Source organism: Lutjanus erythropterus, chromosome 13 (assembly GCF_056507025.1).
Source record: "Lutjanus erythropterus isolate fLutEry1 chromosome 13, fLutEry1.hap2, whole genome shotgun sequence".
Classification (NCBI taxonomy): Eukaryota; Metazoa; Chordata; class Actinopteri; order Lutjaniformes; family Lutjanidae; genus Lutjanus; species Lutjanus erythropterus.
In genome coordinates, this window is record NC_139329.1 from 9,933,574 (window position 1) to 9,955,592 (window position 22,019).

Below are 22,019 nucleotides of genomic sequence, written 5' to 3' on the forward strand. Positions count from 1 at the left end.
TCATGTTTTACTACTACTGTGGTATATGAAAGTAGCATTACCACTGAAACTTTTCTCTCCCCCGTGATCAAATGATGGGAGAAAGTGAGTGTGTAGCACAGGTTGTTATTTAAATCCTCAGATATGTGCAATACCTCATGGGGCTGTCCCCTTCATACAGCACCTACACTTAAGCCATCATTATAAAGTAGCATAGTGATACTAGTGAACCGATAATCAGAGAGCCAGGAATGATCCAGTTTTTCCACCCAGGCAACCGGTAACAGGAGGACAACCTGCTTTATTGGACTGGACAGGCGCTGGCATCCTGGGGGTGGCTGCTCAGCACTGGCCTTTCACAGAGCTGCCCTTTTCATCCGCACGTGTTAAACGCTCTGCCGGAGCGGGGGAAAGGAGGGAGGGAAGATGTTGGAGAGAACGAGGGACAGAAAGTAGGAGAGAGATGGGGTAGCGAGGAGGGGGTAGCCTGCAGCTGTGTGAAAAGTGCACACTGCTCTTTCAAGATAAGCCATTTTTTCTGTCTCTCTTTCTCTGCACCGTTGCATAGATGCTCACCCCTGCCCCAAGCCCTTGTTCTGTTCATCTGAGTTGGAACTGAAAGGTACAGATTAATCGGCTAGACCTGAACCGGAACCAACATTTATTTACCAGCTCCCACTCATAGAAGAGATACAACCCCACTCCCATTCAAAGAAACTGGTCTTTATTTTCAGCCCCACCTCCCCTCTCTCACTGGCCACTATGGTAGTTTGAACTTTGTTTGTTTCCTAAGCTATGCATTACAAAAGGACACTAGCTGATATTGAAACATTGTGTGTTGGCTTTATAATGTGCACACAGCATTTGCAATTGAATTGGTTACATTTATCCATACTGACAGATCTCAATGGACCAAAAACCCACTTCAGTCTGGTTTACTTTTTTAATTATTTGATATATTAAGTATCATATGAGTTTGTAAACATCTTAATTTGTAGTTAACACAATCATTACACTCCTTATAATCTTATAATAGAAAAAATGTATAAGCACAGTCAGATTTATAAATCTAACATAAAATAATTAAAAATTGTCAAGGGTTTTAAATGTACTACAAGGAGTTTTAAACTGGTCATGAAATAGTCTGATTTTAATACTGATGCCTCTATGTGACCAACTGCAAGCAAGACCATCCGCAAGAGGAATAGCTATTTCTGTATGGTTATTCTTAATGCCTCTTCTCTTTGAAATCAGATGAAACAAGTCTGTGTTAACATTTTCTCTGGCAAAGTCACAGTGAGTAGTACATTAGCAGATTAAAAGGAAGCTGGAGAAGTTTTTTTTAATTTCGTAATTTTGTTTTTGATGTTATCTTTTGTGATTATGGCATGGGAAACTATTGTTTTTGTCCACAAGTGCCTCCACAATCTACACAATATGAGTTCCCTGTATTAGATTTAACTAACTGTTAACCTTTCTTGGGAATTCATGCCCCTTCTGTGGACCTGCATGGGAGCTAACTTAAAAAAAATATGAACTGTAGTCAACAAATTATTTTTTGATCCTGTTTGAATTGTGCCACAAATCACACATGTGATGTTTGTCAATTTAAGAGATACTTCTTCAAGTCAAGACAGTTGCAGTTTGTCATAAAACCGTTGAAGTATTACCGTGACAAAATGTATTTTGAAAGACTACACACCCAGAAGTTGTGTAAGTTGCATCATGAGTCTCTTCCTCCAAAAGCTAACGTTAGCTGCTGAAGATATGATGCCTGTGTGCTTTCACACCAGGATGTAGCCACACAACAACCAGTCTTACTTGTTCTATCTCTTAACGGCTTATTAAAGGACAAGGAGTCACTGTATAAAATGCCTTTATTTGGTCTTGAGAAACATGTAAGACATGCCTATCTCAATCTGTCTCTCTCTTCTGTTCTTTTTCTCTGCCCTTTAGCCCGCAGGCATTCAGCAGTTACCTGGACGACATCATCAGCTACCGGTGGGAACTGGAAGAAGGGAAGCCCAACCCACTTCGAGAGGGCCCTTTTGAGAATCTCCCTGCTCGCACTCAGGTGGAACTGCTGCACCGGCTGTGTGACTACCGTCTGGATGCTGCTGATGTTTTTGACCTACTTAAGGTACACAAGAACAGGGATCAGCCAAAACAATCTGATTATATTTGTTTTCATGCACACAGTTTGTTTAAAAATGATTTCATGCATTACAATAGTTAAAAGGTTTTAAGTTATTGTCACAACTGAACTGAAATCAAAGCTATACAAAACACCAGTGACGCTATATTAGTTAATGCATAACAAATGAAATATGGTGGTCCCTAGGCTACAAGCATTGTATCCGTTAACATTTTATGGTAGGTACATGAGAAATACTAACATTTATTTAATTAGGTATTACCTTTTTCAGTAGAAGTTGTTTTAATGAGTATTAGTAGGATTCTGATTTTAAACCATAATATATTCTGTTCAGGGTAACCCAGAACTAGTCGCTGAATTTTAAAGCACCATAAGAATTATCATTCTTTTAATGATTTAATAACATTACTATGGTGTTTTAAAGTGGCTTGAAGAGAAGCTGTTAGATTTTAATTTCAGTTTACATTTGTAATAGAATGCTAGCAGGCTAACTGAATTTACAAGTAATGTCACTTTTTATTACATCTGACAAAGATAACCTCTTGGACAGTAGCTTAATGTAAATCCTGCCATCATCATATAACAAAGAATAACCTGACAGTTTTACCTTCATGTTGTCTGTCAGTTTATCATTTTTCCTTGATATATTTTCTCAAGAGAGAAGATTTTTGAAAATAATTTATCAAATTCAATTTATGAATGCACTCAGTGAAGATACTGAAAGCGCTTCAGTTCTGTCAGTGTATGATTCACACTCGTGTAGGCTCAAAGGACTGAATGACATCACCCACTAATGACTGATGATTTAAAAACACAGTCCTGGACATGGTGTGATAAATGTAGTGTCTCCACTCCCACCCCCCCATTCAGGGACTCGATGCAGACAGTCTGAGGGTAGAACCACTGGGGCAGGATGGAAATGGAGCCCTCTACTGGTACTTTTATGGCACTCGTATGTACAAAGAGGAGCCAGTCAAGAGGAAAGCAGAAAAGATCAGGTAAACAACTTTTTGCTCTGTCCAATACACCAAGAATGAATGTTATGTCACCGGTCCTGTTTTCTGTGGCTAACTAGTGAATGTTGTAAATGTGTAATTGCACCAGTACTTAAGCACTTGTTTACAGGACAGTTAAGGGTTAATTATAGAGCTCTCCCGTTGCTAATTACCCTTGTTAAAAGGCTATCATTTTAAAGAGTTCTTTTCTATGTTATGATGTTTCTCCAACAGTGAACCCACTGAACTACTGTTACCAGAGAAAAAGAAAAGGGGAAGACCACCAAAGAAGAAAAAAATGGAAGACCCTCAGCTAAGGTGAGGAAAACATGTTTGTTTGTTATCAGTGTCAACAAGCCATTGCGGAGAAATGCTTACATGTGTTAGCTGTGCATGTGTTGTGCAGATGTACTGGTAAATACAAAATATGCATTTAACTACCACAGCATGGCTATTTGACATGTGGTGTTTGAGTACATTGTAGATGTAAGAATTTGTACAAGTTTGTACAATAATGTAGAAAACAAAAAAGTTGTTAAAGCTGTTCTAGAAAATTATATTTTATCAGATTTTGTGGACCTATATTACCAATTCCTTTGCTCTCAGACAGTTATTGACTGATCTGTAGCCTGCTGCAAGATCTGACAGGCAAGAAATGATTATAAATGAGTATTTAGTGGCTGTATACTCTGCAACCATATTCTAGCCTTGGCTCTGCCACCATGTTTGACCATGGAAAATATCATGGATGTAATTGCAATCATAAATGGCATTATGAATTTTTGTCTTCCAAAATTTACTGTTGTTTACTACATAGCTTAGGTTTGTCTTTAAGTGATAAGAAGCTGAAAGATTAGTAGAAGGCTGTGGAAGACCTTGCAGTTATAAGTCCTTTACCTCTATATTGCATTTTCTGCTAGTTTAATCTCTTTATAGGAATGTTTTGATCTGTTATTCTCCAATGTTTTTTTTTTTTTACCTTTCAGTGAGGTGGAGAGTGAAGTAACAGAAGTGAAGACAGAAAATGGGCTGGAAGATCTCCGCCCGAGCACAGGTGAAAGGATCTCATTAAGAGAAGCAAATTCATTTTTATGTTGTTGACAGTGAGGAAACTGTGTATTTGTTTTGACTACGCACTTCACTGATTTAATTGTGTCTACATATTTTGTTTAGAATCAATATGCCAATGTCTCTTCTCCTTTTCTACCAGGCCGTAAGCGAGGCGCTTGGTCCCTCGTGTGTGATTCAGAGGAACAATGGGTCAGTCTGGCAGAGAGCATCAAGGACAAAACCTCTCCACAGGACCGCCACCTTTACCGTGTCATCAGCCAGAACTTCCTGCCTGAGATCAGCAGCATGATTGAACACAAGGTCACCAAAGAGACACAACTACAATTAGTCCCCATTACAGCAGCTCATAATATCTTGCTTTTAGATAAATCTGGGTAAAATTTGTCAGCTGTTATCCAGAGTTTTCATCTGAAAATGCTAATAGAAACTTAAAAAGTTTTGTTTATTTGTCACAGTCAATATACAATTTGTCATGCATCAACTATCTACATGAATCCTAACTTACTCTTGGCCATTCTCATTTTAATTAAATTTTAAAAATAAAACACCCAATCTTAGACTTGCACCCATAGACTTGGAAAGCCAGTCTGTGCTTGCATTTAATTATGCACACCAGCTTGGTAATGAAGGTTGCCCTAGGCCTTTAACTTGAGCCTGACTGCAGAGAACTATTCTCTCATGCTAGTTTTTTGTAATGAAGACTCAAGTTCTATAGTCAGCAGCTCCATTGGGCTTGACCAGGTATTGGGTCATGCTCATTTGTCTGTCATAACTTCCTTGGAATGTGTCAGGTACCTGAGGGGGGTATTATGTACATACTTGTTGCCCTGTTCATAGCAAGTATGAGTCAGAGCCAACACTACCCACTCAGTTTTCCTTGCAGCGTATTTCTGTAGTTTTCAGTGGAATTCATTTCTGTCAATGAATGCTACATCTTGTCAAAACTACCTGTTTTTTCACTCCTGTGATATATAACCAGCACTGACTGTTGCTATAGAAACCCTCTCAGCCTTTTTCCATCATCATCAGTGAAGAACCGCGCTGATAGTTTGATGTTGGCAGAGCGGTCAGTCACTTGTCTTGTCCTTCATCGACTGTATACTGTACACAGCTGTACTACTAATATTCACATTATATATCATGTTCAAAAGGACCTCACTAGCTTTTCTCCATGCAGAATATTAGCGAAGCATTGTAGTGGTTTTGTAATGATGCTGGTCAGTAGGGGAGCATCTGGTAGACTTTTTGTGCTTGTTTATTTGCTCATACATTCAATCTGCATGCATTTTTGAAAGCATGAAATTCCACTACAGCATGGTATACTGCAAGAGAGAACAGAACAGACCTCTCTTTCCACTTTACATGTTTTCTATCAGACATGATCACAGAATTGAAAAAAAAAAAAAGACTAATTAATTACTTTGCTCAAGAACATACTCAATTGAATGGAAGCACAGTCCTTTAATGTTCTTCTTTTATTCAAATAAATTCCACTGATGTCAAACAGCAGGAGTTCAAAATATCCTGCCTATTAATTACATGATTATTACATCACCACATTTTACTGTGGTACTGTGCAGTCTGTGCTTGATTAACTGTTTAAGACCAAATTTATCTGACACAACCACAAGGGAAACACTAAAGTCTTTAAACTTCACAAAGGATAGTTATCTTTTTTCACTTTGTTATTGGGTGGTGTCTAACTACTTTAAGCCTCCTACTTTATATGAAGTCTTGTGATGAGTAACAATTTGCCCAGAGCCCAAAGTATCATCTTTAAATTGGTGGTTTTGTTTCACCAATTGTCCAAAATAATTAAATTTACAAAGATATAGAAAAAAGAAAAGCAGTCAATCTTCATATTAGAGAAGTGAGAACCAGTAAATGTCTGTTATTTGCCTGATGAATGACTTCAGCTGTTTAACAGCTATCAAAATTGTGTCCATAGCGCAGCATTGAATAAATACAGTCACTTTATGTGGGGTGTGCATGCAAGCATGTCAAATACATACTGTGTGTAGCCTCTGAATCTTTCCCTCAGTGTGTCTTAGGCGGCTGTCACCAGCCATTTCATGGGGCACTGACAGCAGGCGGGAGCTCACCTTGAGGCAGGATGGAGCCTCTTGAATGACAGCTCTGCTGTGCTGCAGGATTCTCTCGACCTCTATGTATCTCTAAGCGGTGACACCAGAGGCACTCTATCTTGTGCGTGCTGGATGGTGGGGAGGGTGGGGGGATTTAGTGCTGGTGGTAATGTAGGGAGGAATTGTGGAGCCCTAGGACATGCCAGTGCCTCACACTAAGACGAGGCAGATATGGAGTGCAGACAAAAGAGTTGTGCAGGGCATTACAGATCAGATCATGAACATCTGTCTATTTTTTCTTCTCTCCCCACCCACATCTTCCTTCCTCTTTTGCATCCTCACCTGCACACAGACACAGCCTTTATACAGCTGCTAATTCATTTTTGGCCTCCCATGTTGTTTTATGGCCAGAGGCTTGACTGTGACGCCTCTGAGTGCTGTTGACTGTGCCAGGCTGGCAGTTATTCACAGCCCGGCTTCCCTGATGAACTCTGACATGAGCTGCAGAGGCCAGTCCCTGATATAGACAGGCTTTCAAGGGATCTGCTTAGAGCTCTCTGTTGGCTGGTGATTCCCTCCTTTACTGTGTGCTATATCTGGATCACTAATGTGGATTCAGATGTGGATTGTAAACTGTATATGTAATGTTAGGTGCATACTGAAGGATTGAATATATAGCACTAAAATGTTGCAGGATTGTTATCTGGTGCCATATCTCTGTGTAATGCACTTGTCAAACTGGACAGCAAGCCTTTACACGATCCCTTCCATTTCTTCAGTGGAGCATTACATATGTTTGGAGCGTCATAGGGAACACACAGGGTTTGATAGTTTTTTTTTCCAGGGAAAGGTGGGGGGAATGCAAGCAGCAGAGAGAGGGGGGGTGACTTTCATGGCGGGGAGAGCTGAGCCAGTGACCTCTCAATACTTGCTGCTCTGCCACATCTCCCCAGGGACTGTCAGTGTGTTGGCTTGTGTGTGGTTGTCTGTCTTGCAGTCTTGAAGACTCAATCAGTAATTTGTTGGCAGTATAAATGGAGTGGCATGTTTGTGTGTCATTAGACATAAAAAAAACACATGGAACTGTAGATGAAACATTTTAATGATTGAAAATTTGATTATCATTATCAGACAAACAAACATAACTCAAGTTGTCATCTGCTGCTACTAAGCTTAATAACACTAGAACAGCCAGGGCGGTCATTTTGACAAAATTGTAATGTGTAATGAAAAAATATGATGGTGCTAGTACCAGACTTTTCGTAAGTGTCTGTATTTTCATTTAAAAGGTTTTTTTTTAATATAAATTACTCAAAGGGTAAATAAAGAGATCATTTTTACCTGTTTGCAGTCATATTGACCACATGGAACTTGCCACCTTGCTTAGCAACTATCGTTGTCTCTGACAATAAAACCTCACAAGTGGACTCGATTTCCAATTTCCTGACATTAAAATACAGACAATTAATTAATTAGGCTCAATTAAAAATAAAGTAGGGGAGACCAGGGACGGTTGTAACACTTGTTGCCTCAGCACCTATAACTCACTAAATTTGTGTTAAAGCTCTCAAATTTTTAAACTAAGTAGCCTAATTTATTACAAATCGCAATGTGTCCAACTTTTTTTTTTTTTTTGGGGGGGGGGGGGGGTTATACTTATTTCCAGTCCTTTCTTATAGGCCATAATTATTTTTTGTGATTGTTTGAAGTAGAAATTAGTTATTATTGCTTTTGTTAAAATATCATGTGCCAGAAACATTAAATGTATTTTATGATTAATCTAAAATTTTAATCAGATCACTGATGGTTATTGTAGAAAAAAAATACTGCTGTTAATATATGTTTTGGAGCAACAGGAGGTTCCAATCTGGGACTGCTCTTTTTTGGATCACAGACTGTGTCGCCTTGAACGGTGAGAAAGAGCGGAGCTGAACTTCATCTTTTCTTATTTTTTCCTTTAGGAGCGGGAGCAGAAACAGAAGCTCCTGGATCCAACCCCAGTTCGCACATCACAACGGTTCTCTGAAAAACACATTAACCAAGAGGAGGAGGTTTGTCTATGTTAATGTGCATATCTAGTTGGGTTTTCAAAATTCAGTACCTCTCTGGTCCACCCAGCAGTATTTTTTGGCTTGGGTCTGCCAGTTATCTACATTGTTTCTATACATTATTTTTGGTGTTGTATGCACAAAATTGATATAGTTAAGCATATCCAGCTTTCAGCCTCCACTTATTCATTACATGCAGTTCTTCCGTGAGTCTAGAGTAGACTAATGGGCTTGTGTGTATGCATCCAGGATGATCTGAAGGCCACAGCAGAGGAGGAGGAGAAGAAGAAAGATGAAGAGCTGGACAGGCAGGTCCTACTGGCTGAACAGCGGCGAGAAGAGGAAAGGCTTCTGCAGGAAGAACAACAGAGAGAAAAGATGGAGAAGATCAAAGCTGTGGAGGGTAAGATGGATGACTACATAGATGGATGGAACACAAATGGAAAGGCAACTGTTTGTGTAAAAAGTGGTCTTATTTTCAAATGCAAATAATATCCCTGCTGTGCTGTAGCAGCTCTCATACTGATAAAGGTTTTAAAATGAACATGATGCTTAGTGCCAAAAGTCAAGTATCAAGGAGCAGCAATAATTTCACATTCTTTCATCAGCGACCTGCCAGCAGCAGGTAGGGGGCTTCCGTACTCTTATTCTAACTCAGAGATCACAGACAGAATGGATGTGAAGGGCACCCCACGCACAGACTTTCACATCTCCATTGCTGTGGTTTGGCTCTTTAACGGCTAAAAAATCTGCAGTAACATAGCAGCGCTCAAAGCCTTGTGATTTATGTATAGTACACAGAGACTGTGAGAGGGAATGTTCAGGGCCTTTAATCACAGGATCACTTCTCTTTTTCTCCCCCCCTCTGATGTCATCTGTCAAGGGTTAATGAACTGCTGATTGTGCTTCAGTGGAGGAGCCTCATTAATGTATTATAGATGAACAGCAGGACCTGGCCTGCTCTCTGTGTGGATTGCATATGTGGAATCCTCCCTCAAACCTCTTTAATCCACACAGCAGGGGGGGCTGGCAGGCCTCTCATGTTAAAAGATAAAGCAGCGATACATATGCACCCTCTCTACTCTGTTCTGCTCTTTTGATCAACTGGGCCTGAGAAAAGATGGCTGACGAATCGTTCTCTTTCTACTTATCTGAGCTGCCGCTGTCTCTGATGGCCAAGGCCTGGTTTTCATTGACTCTCCCAACAGCTTCAACGGGCAGCTAGTGTGGATTATACTGTAACTCAAGAGCCTGAAAAAGCGATTAAAACATTGTTTGACTGCAGCCCCAGAGATTGGCGTTTTTTATTGTTTATGCCTCTAATTGCCCCCTGTGTCCATCCTCTCCCTCAGAGCGAGCCAAGAGGCGGAAGATGAGAGAGGAAAAGGCCTGGTTGCTGTCTCAAGGAAAAGACCTGCCACCTGAACTCCTTAATCTGGAACCTTCCTCTCCTGTCCACAGAACACGCAAGACTAAAGAATTGTAAGAGACCCTGTACATTTGACTTCAGATTTCACTTTGTACTAATGACTCAGGGTTGATTATTTGTAATCTGTTGTGTGTTCCACATTTCAGCTATGAAATTGATGATGACTACACTGCTCTCTACAAAGGTATGCTTACTGAGTGGTAACTCAAGACTATTTATTTATCTCAGTCTCCAATAATATTTGTTCTTATGTCTGATCTGGTTACTTTTTTATAGTGCTTGAGGCTTTGAAAGCCCATAAAGATGCTTGGCCTTTCTTGGAGCCTGTGGATGATTCCTACGCCCCTAATTACCATGAGATCATCAAGGTACTAAAGATAAGACAGTAATAGCTGGTAATAGTAGTTAATTGTGTTTGTGTGTTTGGTTCACATCCTTACTTATGTATTCAACTAAAAATATTTATTAGCTGAGGTTTTTAATTGTTTATTTTTTATTGTTCATTCAATCCCCTCAGACTCCCATGGACCTGTCCACCATTGAAAAGAAGCTCAATGATGGAGACTACATTACTAAGGAGGAGTTTGTTGCCGACGTGAAGCTCATGTTTGAAAACTGCGTTGAGTACAATGGAGAAGACAGTGGTAAATAAACACAGTTACACAAACAGAAACCAGCTTCACCCCAAAATTCTTGCATCCTCCAATCAGAATTTGACCTCAGTATAAAATAAATGCATCAAAATCCATTTCAGTTTGTGTATGTTGTGTTGTGCATGTATATTTTTGGGGGGTGAGACTTGTGGTGAGAGAAGGAGACAGAGCAAAAGAAAAGGGGGCTGGACTTGGTGCTGTGTTGGGGCCGGGGCCAGGGCAGCCTTGACAGTGATTAATGAGGAGTGATTGAGCTGTGCTCCAGTGCTCAGGGGGATCTGAGCCCTGCAGTGCCAGAGAAACATTCCAGCCCCTAAGCCCCCTGTCTGGAGCCATCCATCCAACTGAATACTCTCTCCAGGGACAGGGGGGAGGAGAGTGGTAAGGGGGCCCAGGGTGGAGCAGGAGAAGGAGGAGGAGGAAAGGGTTTGAGGACCAGGGGTCAATCTATGCCCTCTGACCTGGTCAGTCAGCCAGCGCTGTGCTGAGAACAGAGGAGCAAGTGTGTGTCTATGGGTACATGGCATATATATTAGTTTGAGTGCAAGAGAATGACTGAGAGATGGAGTGAGGTGTGTGTGGCTGTATTTGTCAGTGAAAGGAAGTGTATTGCAGCATGCTGATGAAAAGTTATTATTTGCATATACATGAGTAGATGAGCAGTAGTAGTTTGTGTTTTATCATATGATCGTAGCTGAAGTTTATGTCTGCTTTTCCCCAGAGTACACTATCATGGCGGAGTCTCTTGAACGGTGTTTTAGCCGGGCCTTATTAAAACACTTTCCATCAGAGGATGGTGACACAGACGAAGAATTCCACATCAGCAGTGAAGACAAGGAACGTAAGGACAAAAAGCGCAACCGTGGTAATAAACATTTGGGACCTGAAAGTCTGATCAAGGCTACTGAGCAAGTCCAACGTAAGCGAAATTCCCATGGGGGCAAAGGCAGCACACCCTCAGAAGAAGAGGTCAACAAACCAACAAGACCACCTCCTCCCCCTCATTGGGCTAATGGCCCCCCTCACCTTCACAGCCTGCCTCCAAGCCAGCAGCACATCCATGAAGGCGACATCAGAGGAATGTACCACCCAGGGCAACAGGTATTCACAGGATGTCTTTGCTTGGTTATTGAAGTTCGTCTAAAGTTTTAAAAGCCTGTGCACAAAACTGTCACTTATTGCTCACAATATTTAAACTAGTGAATGTTTGTTTGAGACAAAGGTGGTTAAGGTTGGCGAACGTGTGTGGTGTGCAGGGCTGTGCACAGTTTAGGCGCGCACCTTCAGTGGAAAAAAAAATCACAATTTCACTTTTTGCTTAGCAAGTTGAGGGCAGGTAAAGAAACAGGAAAGAAAAAGGACAAAAGGACAGAGCCTGATATTGAAATAAAATGATGAATTTTACTGAAATATATCAATATAGAAAAGGGACAAACACTAAAATTCGATTAAAAAATTGGTTATGTCCTAGTTATCCACTGTAGTAATACAATTTAGTATTGCTTTTGAGGCACTGGGTCATATGAAATGGAAGTTATTGAAAAAAGTGCAATTGTTATTTACTCAAATATTTATGTATTTATGGATTTTTCACTAAAAGGGGGGCAAGTGTCTTTCAAACAGTAATTTATTAACAGTATGCCACATTTACTGTTTCAGGTTGTTGCAACATAATGTTGCTGCTGCTGCCATTTTCATTAGGTCAAGACTGACCTGTGAACAAATACATATAAACTGGGGAGCTATAGGTTTTCAAGATAAGACGAAGTACCTACCTGATTGTATTTGTTCACAGATCAGTATTGATCTAATGAAAATGGTGGCAACAAACCAAGGGGTAAATGTGGCATCTACATAAATACAGTATGTCTTTGGCTTTCACACCTGTGGTTCAGTTCATTTGGTATAGAAAAGAAATTATCATCAGTGCATCATCAGGACCAACAAGGGGAAATCAAACTGATGACTGACAGAAGTTTATGCAGCACTTGTTGCATCTGATAAGGTAAAGACAAAAAGGAAGCACCTTGTGCAACAATGATTCGGGCCTTATTAGTGTGGGATTGCTGTCACGCTTCTTTTAATGAACTTAATGAACTAACAGAGTAGGATATAGCACAGCAGTTACAGCAGCTTTTGACCTTTTTAATCAGGGAAATACCCATGCTGATGTGCACATGTGCATGTACTGGCACTCAAAAGTGGCTACTGAGGTTCAATATCCAGTCCTATTAACTTCTGTAACATGAGCTAACCTTGCATTCATAATAACATGCATTCATTTGGTTCACAACTATCCTGATCTTACAGAAATTGTGATAATTTATGTTGCCCCCACATTTGAGTGCCATGCTTGGTGTTGGTGCACTAGAGCAGTTTCTTATGAATGGCAAAGTAGTTGAGGCATTAAAAAAGCCTTTAGGCCTACATTTATATTGAAATTTTCAACAAAGGCAATGGCCAAAAGTACAAAGGCAGCCCACCTTTGAGTAAGATAGAAAACCATGACATCTTTTTGATATCTTTTCATTTCATTTTTTTTCTCTTGATTTCAGTCTCAAATGTAGAATAAAAACTTCAATAGTGAATTCTTTCTTCTATCTTACCAGCTTCGTCATCCCCCTGGTCCTCATGGTCCCCCTGGTCCTCATGGTCCCCCTGGTCCTCATGGTCAACACATGTATGCCCAAAGAATGGCAATGGATCCCCGCTTCGCTTACCCAGCTCACATTCCTAGACATGGAGACCCACGTTTGAACCGTATGCCCCACAACTTTAACATGCAGGTATACATACCAAATTAAACCTTTCTTAACATAATTCCAACACTTCTTGAGTTACAGTGTTAACCAAAGGACCATCTTATTATGTGTGTGATCTACTAAAATTTGGCCTGTCAAATGTGTGTTTCGATGCCAGTAGAACAGACTGATGCACCGGTGTACTGATCAAAACCACTAACATGAATTCTTTTTTCTTTTTCTCTCAGCATCGCATGGTAGATGGACATCACATGGGTCCTAGGTATCCAATGGGCCCGGATCCTAATCAGCAGCAGGCTCCACACCAGCAGCAGCATCCGTACGTGGGTCCGACTCATGGCCCATCTCTGGGCCCACGTCCCGTGGCTCTCCAGCCTGGACCTCCTCCTGAAGCCAGCATGTACCCATCCCACCACCGTCCAGAAGGCCACAATATGCACCCCATGGGCAACAGATTCTCAGGGCCAGAAGGACCACCTCAGCAACACTACCCAGGCTTGAGGCCTCCTGGTATGGGCCTGTCTAACATGTGGTCTGGTATGAATCACCAGGAGAGACCCAATGGGATGCGCATGCAAGATCCAAACATGGTGAACCAGCGCAACTTTAGTTACGGTGGAGTACCCCCTCCAGTGGGGCATAAACCATGGCCAGAAGCTGCTGGATATCCCCACCCTCCGCCAAATGCCCAGTATCAAACGTCTGCAGCGGTCAGCTCCCCAGGGCCCTTGTCCTCCCGTCCCCCTATTCCCAACCCAGACTCCTCTGGCAGGACACGCTTGGCTTCCATGCTGGAAAGCCCAGAGATGCTGGCCCTGCAGCAGCTGTCAGCCTCTTCTGGACCCCCTGCTGGTGCCCCTCATCAGCACATGGGCAACTTTGAGCAGCCTGGGCCCCCATCAGGAATTGGCAGCATCCCAGCTCACCCCTCTCAGCAGCCTCCCCCTGCCCCTGAGGTTCAGCTGCTGCGTCCTGCTAGAGACAATGGGCCAGACAGCCAGCCTTCCCAACAGACAGACATGCAGCCCAAAGGTAGACCTGACCTTCTCTCTTCGTATTTTACCAGGCGTCTGTATTCTGTATGAAGGAGCCCAAGCACAGTCTAACCTTACATTGTAGTTTCTCAATTTGTTCATCAGCACAGCCCCCATCCGTGTCCTTCCTCTGTGTCAAGTACTTTTTGCAATTTGATTTTAATTATTTTTCACAGTAAGTGGTAAATTGAATATTCATTAATGAACTTTCTTGCTGGTTGCTTTGAGGATACACGGGAGACATGTCATCAGTTAAGCTTCACTGGCAAGCTTATGAGTGTTTGCATTCTCACTTTAAGGGAATGGAACAAGACATAAGTACATTTTTAATTGGTTAGCTTTGTGTTCATTTGGTTTGGATAAATAGTATAACATATTACAAACATGCTTCATGTGTTTTAAAAAACTGCACAGCATAATACAATGATACTGACTTATAACCTTGTTCTTGTAATGATAGTTAATCACTCTTCAATGCAGTCTTTGTTCCATTATTTTTTGATGATAACTTTTCTTTTATTATTTGGTATGTTAACAGACTCAACGTCAGAGAACAAAATGGCTGCCAACAACATTTCCAGTGAAGCTTCATCTCACAAAAACATTGAGCACCTGTCCCTCCCTAGCCCCACCACAAGACACCAGACTGGGCCGGCAGAGGAACTGCAGAGCCCCGCTGCTCCTAACTCAGGCAGATCACAGGAGAATCCTTCTGGACCAAGGCTCCCACAAAGTTCAACAGAGAGCCACAAACAGGAGGTAGATGGCCAGAGACTATCTGCAAGCCACTGCCCCCCTCAACACAGTAGTTCCACCACTGTTTCCTCCCATCCCAACATGAGTAACAACAGCTCTACTGATCCCACTCTACCCAACCTCCCTGAGCATGCACAGAACAGTCCGCAGGACAAAGCTCCGAACCCCGCACTTTTTCACCAGAACGTACCACCACTGCATGTTGCAGCATCTCAGAATTCCCCTCAGCAAATGTTACAGAACAGCTTGCCACACACAGAGAATGCACATCAAAGTGAGCACCAGCAGAAGAACCAAAAACAGCAACAACCTCAGGCAACCAAGAGTACCCCTCCTCAAGGCCACCCTCAGAGCTCTCCCCAGCAGATGACCCAGAACACACAGCAACACAATTCTCTGCTACCTCCCCATCATGTCCCCCAAAACAGCTCGCCACAACGTCCTACACAGAGCAGCCCCATGCACGGGATGCCCCAGAGTGCCACACAAGGAGCCCAGCCTGGACCCCCTCAGCCGGCCCCTCTCACCTCTTTACCACCCAGTCATCCTACCCCACTATTACCTTCCCATCCTAGCCCAGCAGACCATGGAGATCAAAGACCTAGTGAGCCTACAAGTAGACCAGACACGGAAGGCACTGCTGTTCCTCCACAGCACACCATAATGAAATCTGAACCTGCAAATGGTATTTATAAACACCAGGCCTTTAGCCCCAATCACCATCAGACCCTGCTGGGTGGTAGTAACCCAGGTATGCAGGCTCAGAGAGAGCCAGCATCTGCTCACAATCCAGCCATGCCTCAACAGTCCCAAGGCCAGGCGAATGGAGCCATGGGTCCATATGGCATGGGGAACCATCCACATCCACACTATAGCCAGACAAACATGACCAGGCCCATGCCCCCGTCTGCTCAACACCCTTATTCCAACCAGGCCATTAACCCCCTCCACAATCCCACTCACCATCCTGCCTACCACCAGCAGGGTGGGACTGCCTACTCCTACCACATGCCAGGCCAACAGCACCCTCAGGCCCACCCCAACATGTACCCACCTCATCAGTACCAGCAGCAACATTACTACCCCCAACTCCATCCCCAAGCTCAGGCCCATAATCAGGCCAACAGCAGAGGCAGTTATCCTCCAGAGGACTGGCATCGGTTTCATTATCAGCCTCGTCAGCCGATGCCTCCCAGTGCTTACCTACCTGTAGCTAGTGCCAGAGGCAGCGGTCAGTTAAAGGAGAGCAGTGTGTCACCACTGGGGTCTGAGGGTTCCAGCGGTGCTAGTTTGGTGTCCCCTGGCCCTTTACCTGAAGTAGGACTGCGCTCTGGAGGCCCAGAGGATGGGAAGTGTGAAAGCAGGGAGCAGCCCAGTGGTGGTAGCAGCCCAGCGAAGCAGGCTCATACAGAAAGCTCAGAGCGACCTGAAAGCCCTAAAGAAATCCTGGACCTCGACAGTCATAATGCTGCCGCCCGCCGCCGTAGCGCCCAGCCACAACAGCGCCCTCCTGCCTCTGCTGCACACATGATGTCTGGCTTCATGTATGACCCTCGTGCCGTGCACCCTGGGATGCAGCAAGGTGGTGTTCCTCCACCCCACATGATGTCTCAGGCCCATGGAGGTGGTAATGGAGCCCCTTACCCTGGCCAGCCATACCCCGATCCAGGACGTTATACTGCACAAAGACCTCATCCACACCTGATGGAGGCTCTGCAGCGCCCCCAGCAGCTGCCCTACTCCCCAGGTCAGACGCGCATGGCTATGTACAGACACCCCCGGCCTGCGGGGCACTTCCAGGGTATGATGATTCAGCAGAGAGGCCTGGCACCAGAACACTTCCTACACCCAGGGTAAAATGATTAAGTCAGTCTTGTGTACTTTATAAATTATTATACTCCCTGTATTTGTAGTTTTATGTCTGAGTCAGTATTTTAGTATTCAAAGTATTTACTTTTAGTATTCAAAGTATTTACTTTTTATACTTTTGTCCATTTGTCTATCTAACTAGTATTTTTTTTTCTTTGAATGTGAAGGTACACAGGCCATTGTTCTGTTCAGTTCATCTTTTAAAGATGCAAAAAATACGTATTATGGGGAAAAAAATCTTGAAATTGCATTTGGTTTATGTTTGGCTAGCCACACATATCAAACTTTTGCAGTGCCTCGTTCATCATTACTGCCTAATACACTGTGACTTGCAGTTACCTTGTGATTGGTTGATTTTTTTTTTTTTTAGGGATGGACAATATGGATTTTTTCAGCCAATACTGATTACCTGCTTCCCGTGACCAATACCAATAAAATAACTGATCATTTCACATTTTTGTATTTTATAAAGAAATTACAGCCTGTAGGTTAGAATGGCTGATGTAGTGATCAAAAATGGATGATTTTAATATTCCATAGATCTGACCGTATCAGATCTAACTGACATCACTATACAACAAAAACAAAGAACAGCTCTGTCTCTTCAAATGTTCATAGTTTACTACTGTTTTGGAAATTGTAATCCATTACACTACCCGTTACTTGTTAGAAATGGCAAATGTTTGCAGCTTCTTAAATGTGATGATTCCCCTCTTTTCTCTGTTGTGCCATATTGAATATCATTGGTTTTAGTGTTAGACAAAACAAGAGGCCACCAAGACGGCATTTTCTGACATTTTATTGACTAAAGGATCAGTAAAAAATAATGGTTAATTAATAATGAAAAAAAATGGTGCTTGCAGAGTTAAAGTGAGTAAACTGGCTTTTCTTTTCAAATGTGACTTCAGTAACTGCCTTTATGAAGCTTCATTTTGTTTGGAGTATACTGCTGGTATGCTGACCTTAAGTGTTAACAACAATCTTACAACATTCATTGTGTTTTTTTTGTCTTTATGGTCACAGGCAACAGATGATGGCTGCTCCAGGCGGCCCGAGCAGTAAACAAGGAGTGTGACAAGTACCATATCAGAGTGAGTAAAAATAACTTTTGACATGTTACGCTATATGTTCAAACTTTGTCTCACAGCTTCCAGCAATTTCTCATTTCATTATCCTTCCCTGAATATAAACACAAATACAGTTCCAAGGCATCTATTCTTAAGAATATGAACATACTGTCAAAAGACTTTCGTCCGTCTCTGAAGGACCAGAACACAGAAATGATACTATGATGCTGTCGAGCTACGTTTGTGTTGTGTGTTAGGCTTGAATGTGCTCAAGTTGTAGCTGTTAATTTAATTGTTTTTCTTCTCCTTTTAGGAATGTTATTATCAAAGAACATCTGGACAAAGCAGTGAGCCAAAAGAATATGTGGGCATGCTGACGGGGCTAACAGAGACTGTAGAAGGGATACTGTGCTCCACATATGTCTCTTACTGAATTTCTTACACTGGATAAAAACTTTTGGCTCCAGTTTGCCCACCACTGGACTTGAAGATCCACACAGGCAGCTGGTATTACTTAGATAATAATAATGTGAAATGTTACTGAGCCCTGGAGAGCAGCTCTCTTTGTGCTTGCCCTTCTTCACATAGAGCTCAAGGTCAGTTAGAGAACAGCTCTGTGAAACTGGTAGGGATTCACTGACTTGCTAAATGACACTTCCCCAGAGATGGTTGCTCCCCAACATGAGTGTTTGCTGGAGGATCCTCGTTCAGACCGGCAGCCTGTTAAACCACTCGGCCAACCTGTCAAACACAGGGGACACTTCCTTCAAGAACACTGGACAGCCCTCAACTCTCCGTGGAAATATGAATGGATGAAAGGCCACTGAACACAACCTGCCTGTCTTGTTCATAGACCGTTGCTTCATGGAGCTGTTAATCTACTGACAGAACTGTGATGAAGACTAGAGACACTGTTGATTTTACTGATATTTTCTGTTCCAACCATATTTTTAAACTCAGGTGTAGAAAAGGAGGTACTATGAGACTATCACCCTAACCCAGTCAAGTCACAGGCTCCTTACAGTTGCCTTGTTTTCCTTTGTGAATGTATGAGTGAAAGTGCAGACGATAAGGTGTGTGCAGCACATTTGCTGCATGTTAAGGGACACGAACACTGATAATTTGTTCGGAGCATGAACCGTCCTGAAAAAGGCCCAGTTATTGTCCATTTCCACCCCAACTCTAAAAGTGTTTCTCTAGTTCTGGAGTAAACACGCAGTATATGCATCTTTCAAAGCGGCCTTCATTGTTAAGAATGTCTTTGACTAGAAGAGAGGGACTGGCAAAGATGGCGCAATTTTTATTCAACTGTACTTAACTCTGTTATGCACTATGGATTTTGTTAGTCTAGACATCCTGGAATTGAGTGGCCTTGGATAGTCTTATTTATAGTCAAACGCATATATGAATGAAAATATATCCTTACCTCTTGTCCCTGATGAGGGATTTCTAAAATTGTCAAGACAGTGACATGTTCTAATAGCTGATATAATATGCACATACACAGAACAAATGCGTACAAATCAAATTCTGCTGCTGTTTTGGATTTTTTAAAGTGTGACTTTTGTTGCATTCCACCTTCAAGTTTGTAGCATTAGCTTTTGTTCATTCACAGCTCTGCCCTTTGCATGGTTGCTCCTTTGAGTGCTTCCTCTTCCCCATTTCAATACTAAATGTATCCTCAGGGTGTACAGTTTCTATATACGGGTATTTTTCTCCATTATTTGAAGGAAGAGCAACATAAGGAAAACGGGACTGCAACTGTGGCAAATCAATCCACCTCATGTGAAGAACCTAACCTTTAAGGATCTGTATTCATTGTCCTTAACAATATTTGGCTGAGCACACTGCCAACCTGTTGAACTTTTCCCCATAAAAACATATCCCCGAATCTGAGATATTTTGCATTCCTATTGATCTGATGATACTGTTTTTCATCACAATGATGATCACAATCTACCTCATCTAGCCAATCGATGGCATCTACAGAGTCCCTCCACTTCCGCTCCCGCTCTGCGAGACTCCTGCAGGTGACCAGCTGATGATTTCAGCACCACTTTTAGTTTTTATGCTTACAGAACTGATAAATGGCCTTACCATCTTGGGAGAAAATCTAATGGGTCAGGTTGCCGTGTTAAATGACAGTGGCAACCGACCATCTCAACAAGATGCTGACGTGATTATCCAGCTGTCAGTTTGACATTCACAGATGTTGTGTAAATGAAGCAATCCTTGAAAGTGTACACTATAGGTTTAATGGGACAGCACTTTCTTCCTCAATTGTTTTGAATGTCATCATTTGAGTATGGTGGCCCATATTACATCATATGTCTGAATGGGACTCTGTAAGTTGGTCTCTTTAGTTGTACAGATTGCATGCCTTCCTGCCTACAGGTTGTTGAAACTAGACAAAGTAGGCAGTATTCCAGTCTAGTGTGTGTAATAGACCGCATAGAGTTCGGCGGTATTATGGGGAATTTCCTTAGTAATAGGTACCTAAGGCATTGTAAGGAAATATTTGTGGAAGGATGGCGGAATAGGAAAGTGCTAGAAGCTGTGAGACAATTTACTAAATGTGTCACACAACACTTGTCACTGATGATTTTTGGCTATTTTGTTAAAATAGGGAATTGTCTATTTAGTGGGCCTAATAGAGCCACTTCAGAGGTAGTGTGTTCACTCATGCTGTCTAATGTATGAAGGACAGTGTTTATTTCAAAGGTCCGTGAGGTTGTGATGCTGTCTTGTGGTGTACAGGTGTGTGCGTGCGTGTGTGTGTCTGTGTCTGGTGTGTAGAATCGGCACCAGATGATCGGAAGTGTGCATTCAACTCACTTTTTCTCTGCTGTCATCTCTCTGCACTAGTGAAAACCATTTAGACGTGATTAAATGTGAATCATATTTATTTGCTCTTTTAAGAATTTTTGTACATTTTTGGACTTGTTTTAATATAAATGTGGTTTATGTTTCTTTTTTTCCTTGATGTTTTTAAAGCAGTTGTCTTTTTACCTCGGTAGCATGGTGGCATTGAAAAAAAAAGACCTGTACGTTTCATTTTTAAGTGACGTTTACAAGTTCTTATCTGACTGAGATAGATTATTTTGGAAATGGAACGGAGTATTTTCTATACTGTACATTTCTCAGAAATAAATAACTTTTCTTGAACAAGAGTTTTCTCATTGTCAGTTTAAAAAAAATTAAGGGGGGAAAAAAAATCTACTTTTCAGTCTTAGTCACATCACTATTATAACAGCAGATCAGTGGATTTTTCTTCCTTGTAACAATCTTTCTTGACACTGTTGTGAATGAGAAGACATAAAACTAGACTGTGCCATTCCAATCGTAATGAGGCCTCTATCTATAATCCGTTAAAGAAACTGAAAGGCCAAAAGTAATGAAATGCAAACAGACAAAACAAGAGGGCCAATGCAAGACAGTGCATTAATCTATTTGAGCGCCTCACGCCATCGCCTTCAATTAGTGCTTATCCTCTTGACGAACACCCTCCACAGATTGTATGTTGCTTCGTCTGACCCTTCTCATGTCTGCAGGAGTCAGTGATGTGTTGTGATGTCAGCACGGCTCTTCAGGCTTCCTTCAAGGGGCTCCTATTAAGCTAACAACTAATATATTCTTTTGTTCAGGCCTAATGAGGACAAACTTGGCAGTGGAAAAACATGCAGATGAGGCATGTAATTAAGGCACTTTAATTGGGCTTAAGTTAGCGGGTTGGAAAACTAAATTCTCAAAGTGGGAAAACAAGAACATGTGTAACAGTAAACAAACAGCTTAATAGTAAAAAATTATGTAGTAGAATTTAAGGTTTGTTGATACAGATTTCATCTCATGCTTTTAACCTCTAACAGTCTTACATGATTACAATGATGAAAATAAGTGCAGGACTTCATCGTTTGGTCCCTGACAAAAATATGTTTCTGTCTGAATGATTTCAGTAAAACTAAGTCAAGTCAGAAAGAAGCATTTGTTTGTCAAATGTTTGTCAGGAGGTGCAATGTCCAATACAACTCTTCCAACAACTTTGAAAATATTTGTCTACAATTGAATCTTCAAGTCAAGTATTATGTATCTGGCTTTTTAGGTGATCAGTCCTTCATTC

General features: G+C 41.8%; 1 protein-coding gene across 1 annotated transcript in view; it reads left to right on the plus strand.

The window, feature by feature from the left end:
- Window positions 1-21,072, plus strand: part of cecr2 (CECR2 histone acetyl-lysine reader) — a 43,125-nt gene extending 22,053 nt beyond the window's left edge. Inside the window, exons 3-19 of the mRNA XM_084735107.1 lie at window positions 1,936-2,119; window positions 3,005-3,132; window positions 3,364-3,447; window positions 4,116-4,183; window positions 4,340-4,500; window positions 8,246-8,335; window positions 8,582-8,735; window positions 9,685-9,814; window positions 9,908-9,945; window positions 10,038-10,129; window positions 10,279-10,405; window positions 11,136-11,515; window positions 13,024-13,200; window positions 13,404-14,208; window positions 14,749-16,819; window positions 17,859-17,926; window positions 18,216-21,072. Of these exons, the coding sequence (XP_084591233.1) occupies window positions 1,936-2,119; window positions 3,005-3,132; window positions 3,364-3,447; window positions 4,116-4,183; window positions 4,340-4,500; window positions 8,246-8,335; window positions 8,582-8,735; window positions 9,685-9,814; window positions 9,908-9,945; window positions 10,038-10,129; window positions 10,279-10,405; window positions 11,136-11,515; window positions 13,024-13,200; window positions 13,404-14,208; window positions 14,749-16,819; window positions 17,859-17,910 (4,741 nt within the window). The 3' untranslated portion in view covers window positions 17,911-17,926; window positions 18,216-21,072. The remainder of the gene's footprint in view (window positions 1-1,935; window positions 2,120-3,004; window positions 3,133-3,363; window positions 3,448-4,115; window positions 4,184-4,339; window positions 4,501-8,245; window positions 8,336-8,581; window positions 8,736-9,684; window positions 9,815-9,907; window positions 9,946-10,037; window positions 10,130-10,278; window positions 10,406-11,135; window positions 11,516-13,023; window positions 13,201-13,403; window positions 14,209-14,748; window positions 16,820-17,858; window positions 17,927-18,215) is intronic.
- Window positions 21,073-22,019: the final 947 nt, after the last annotated feature.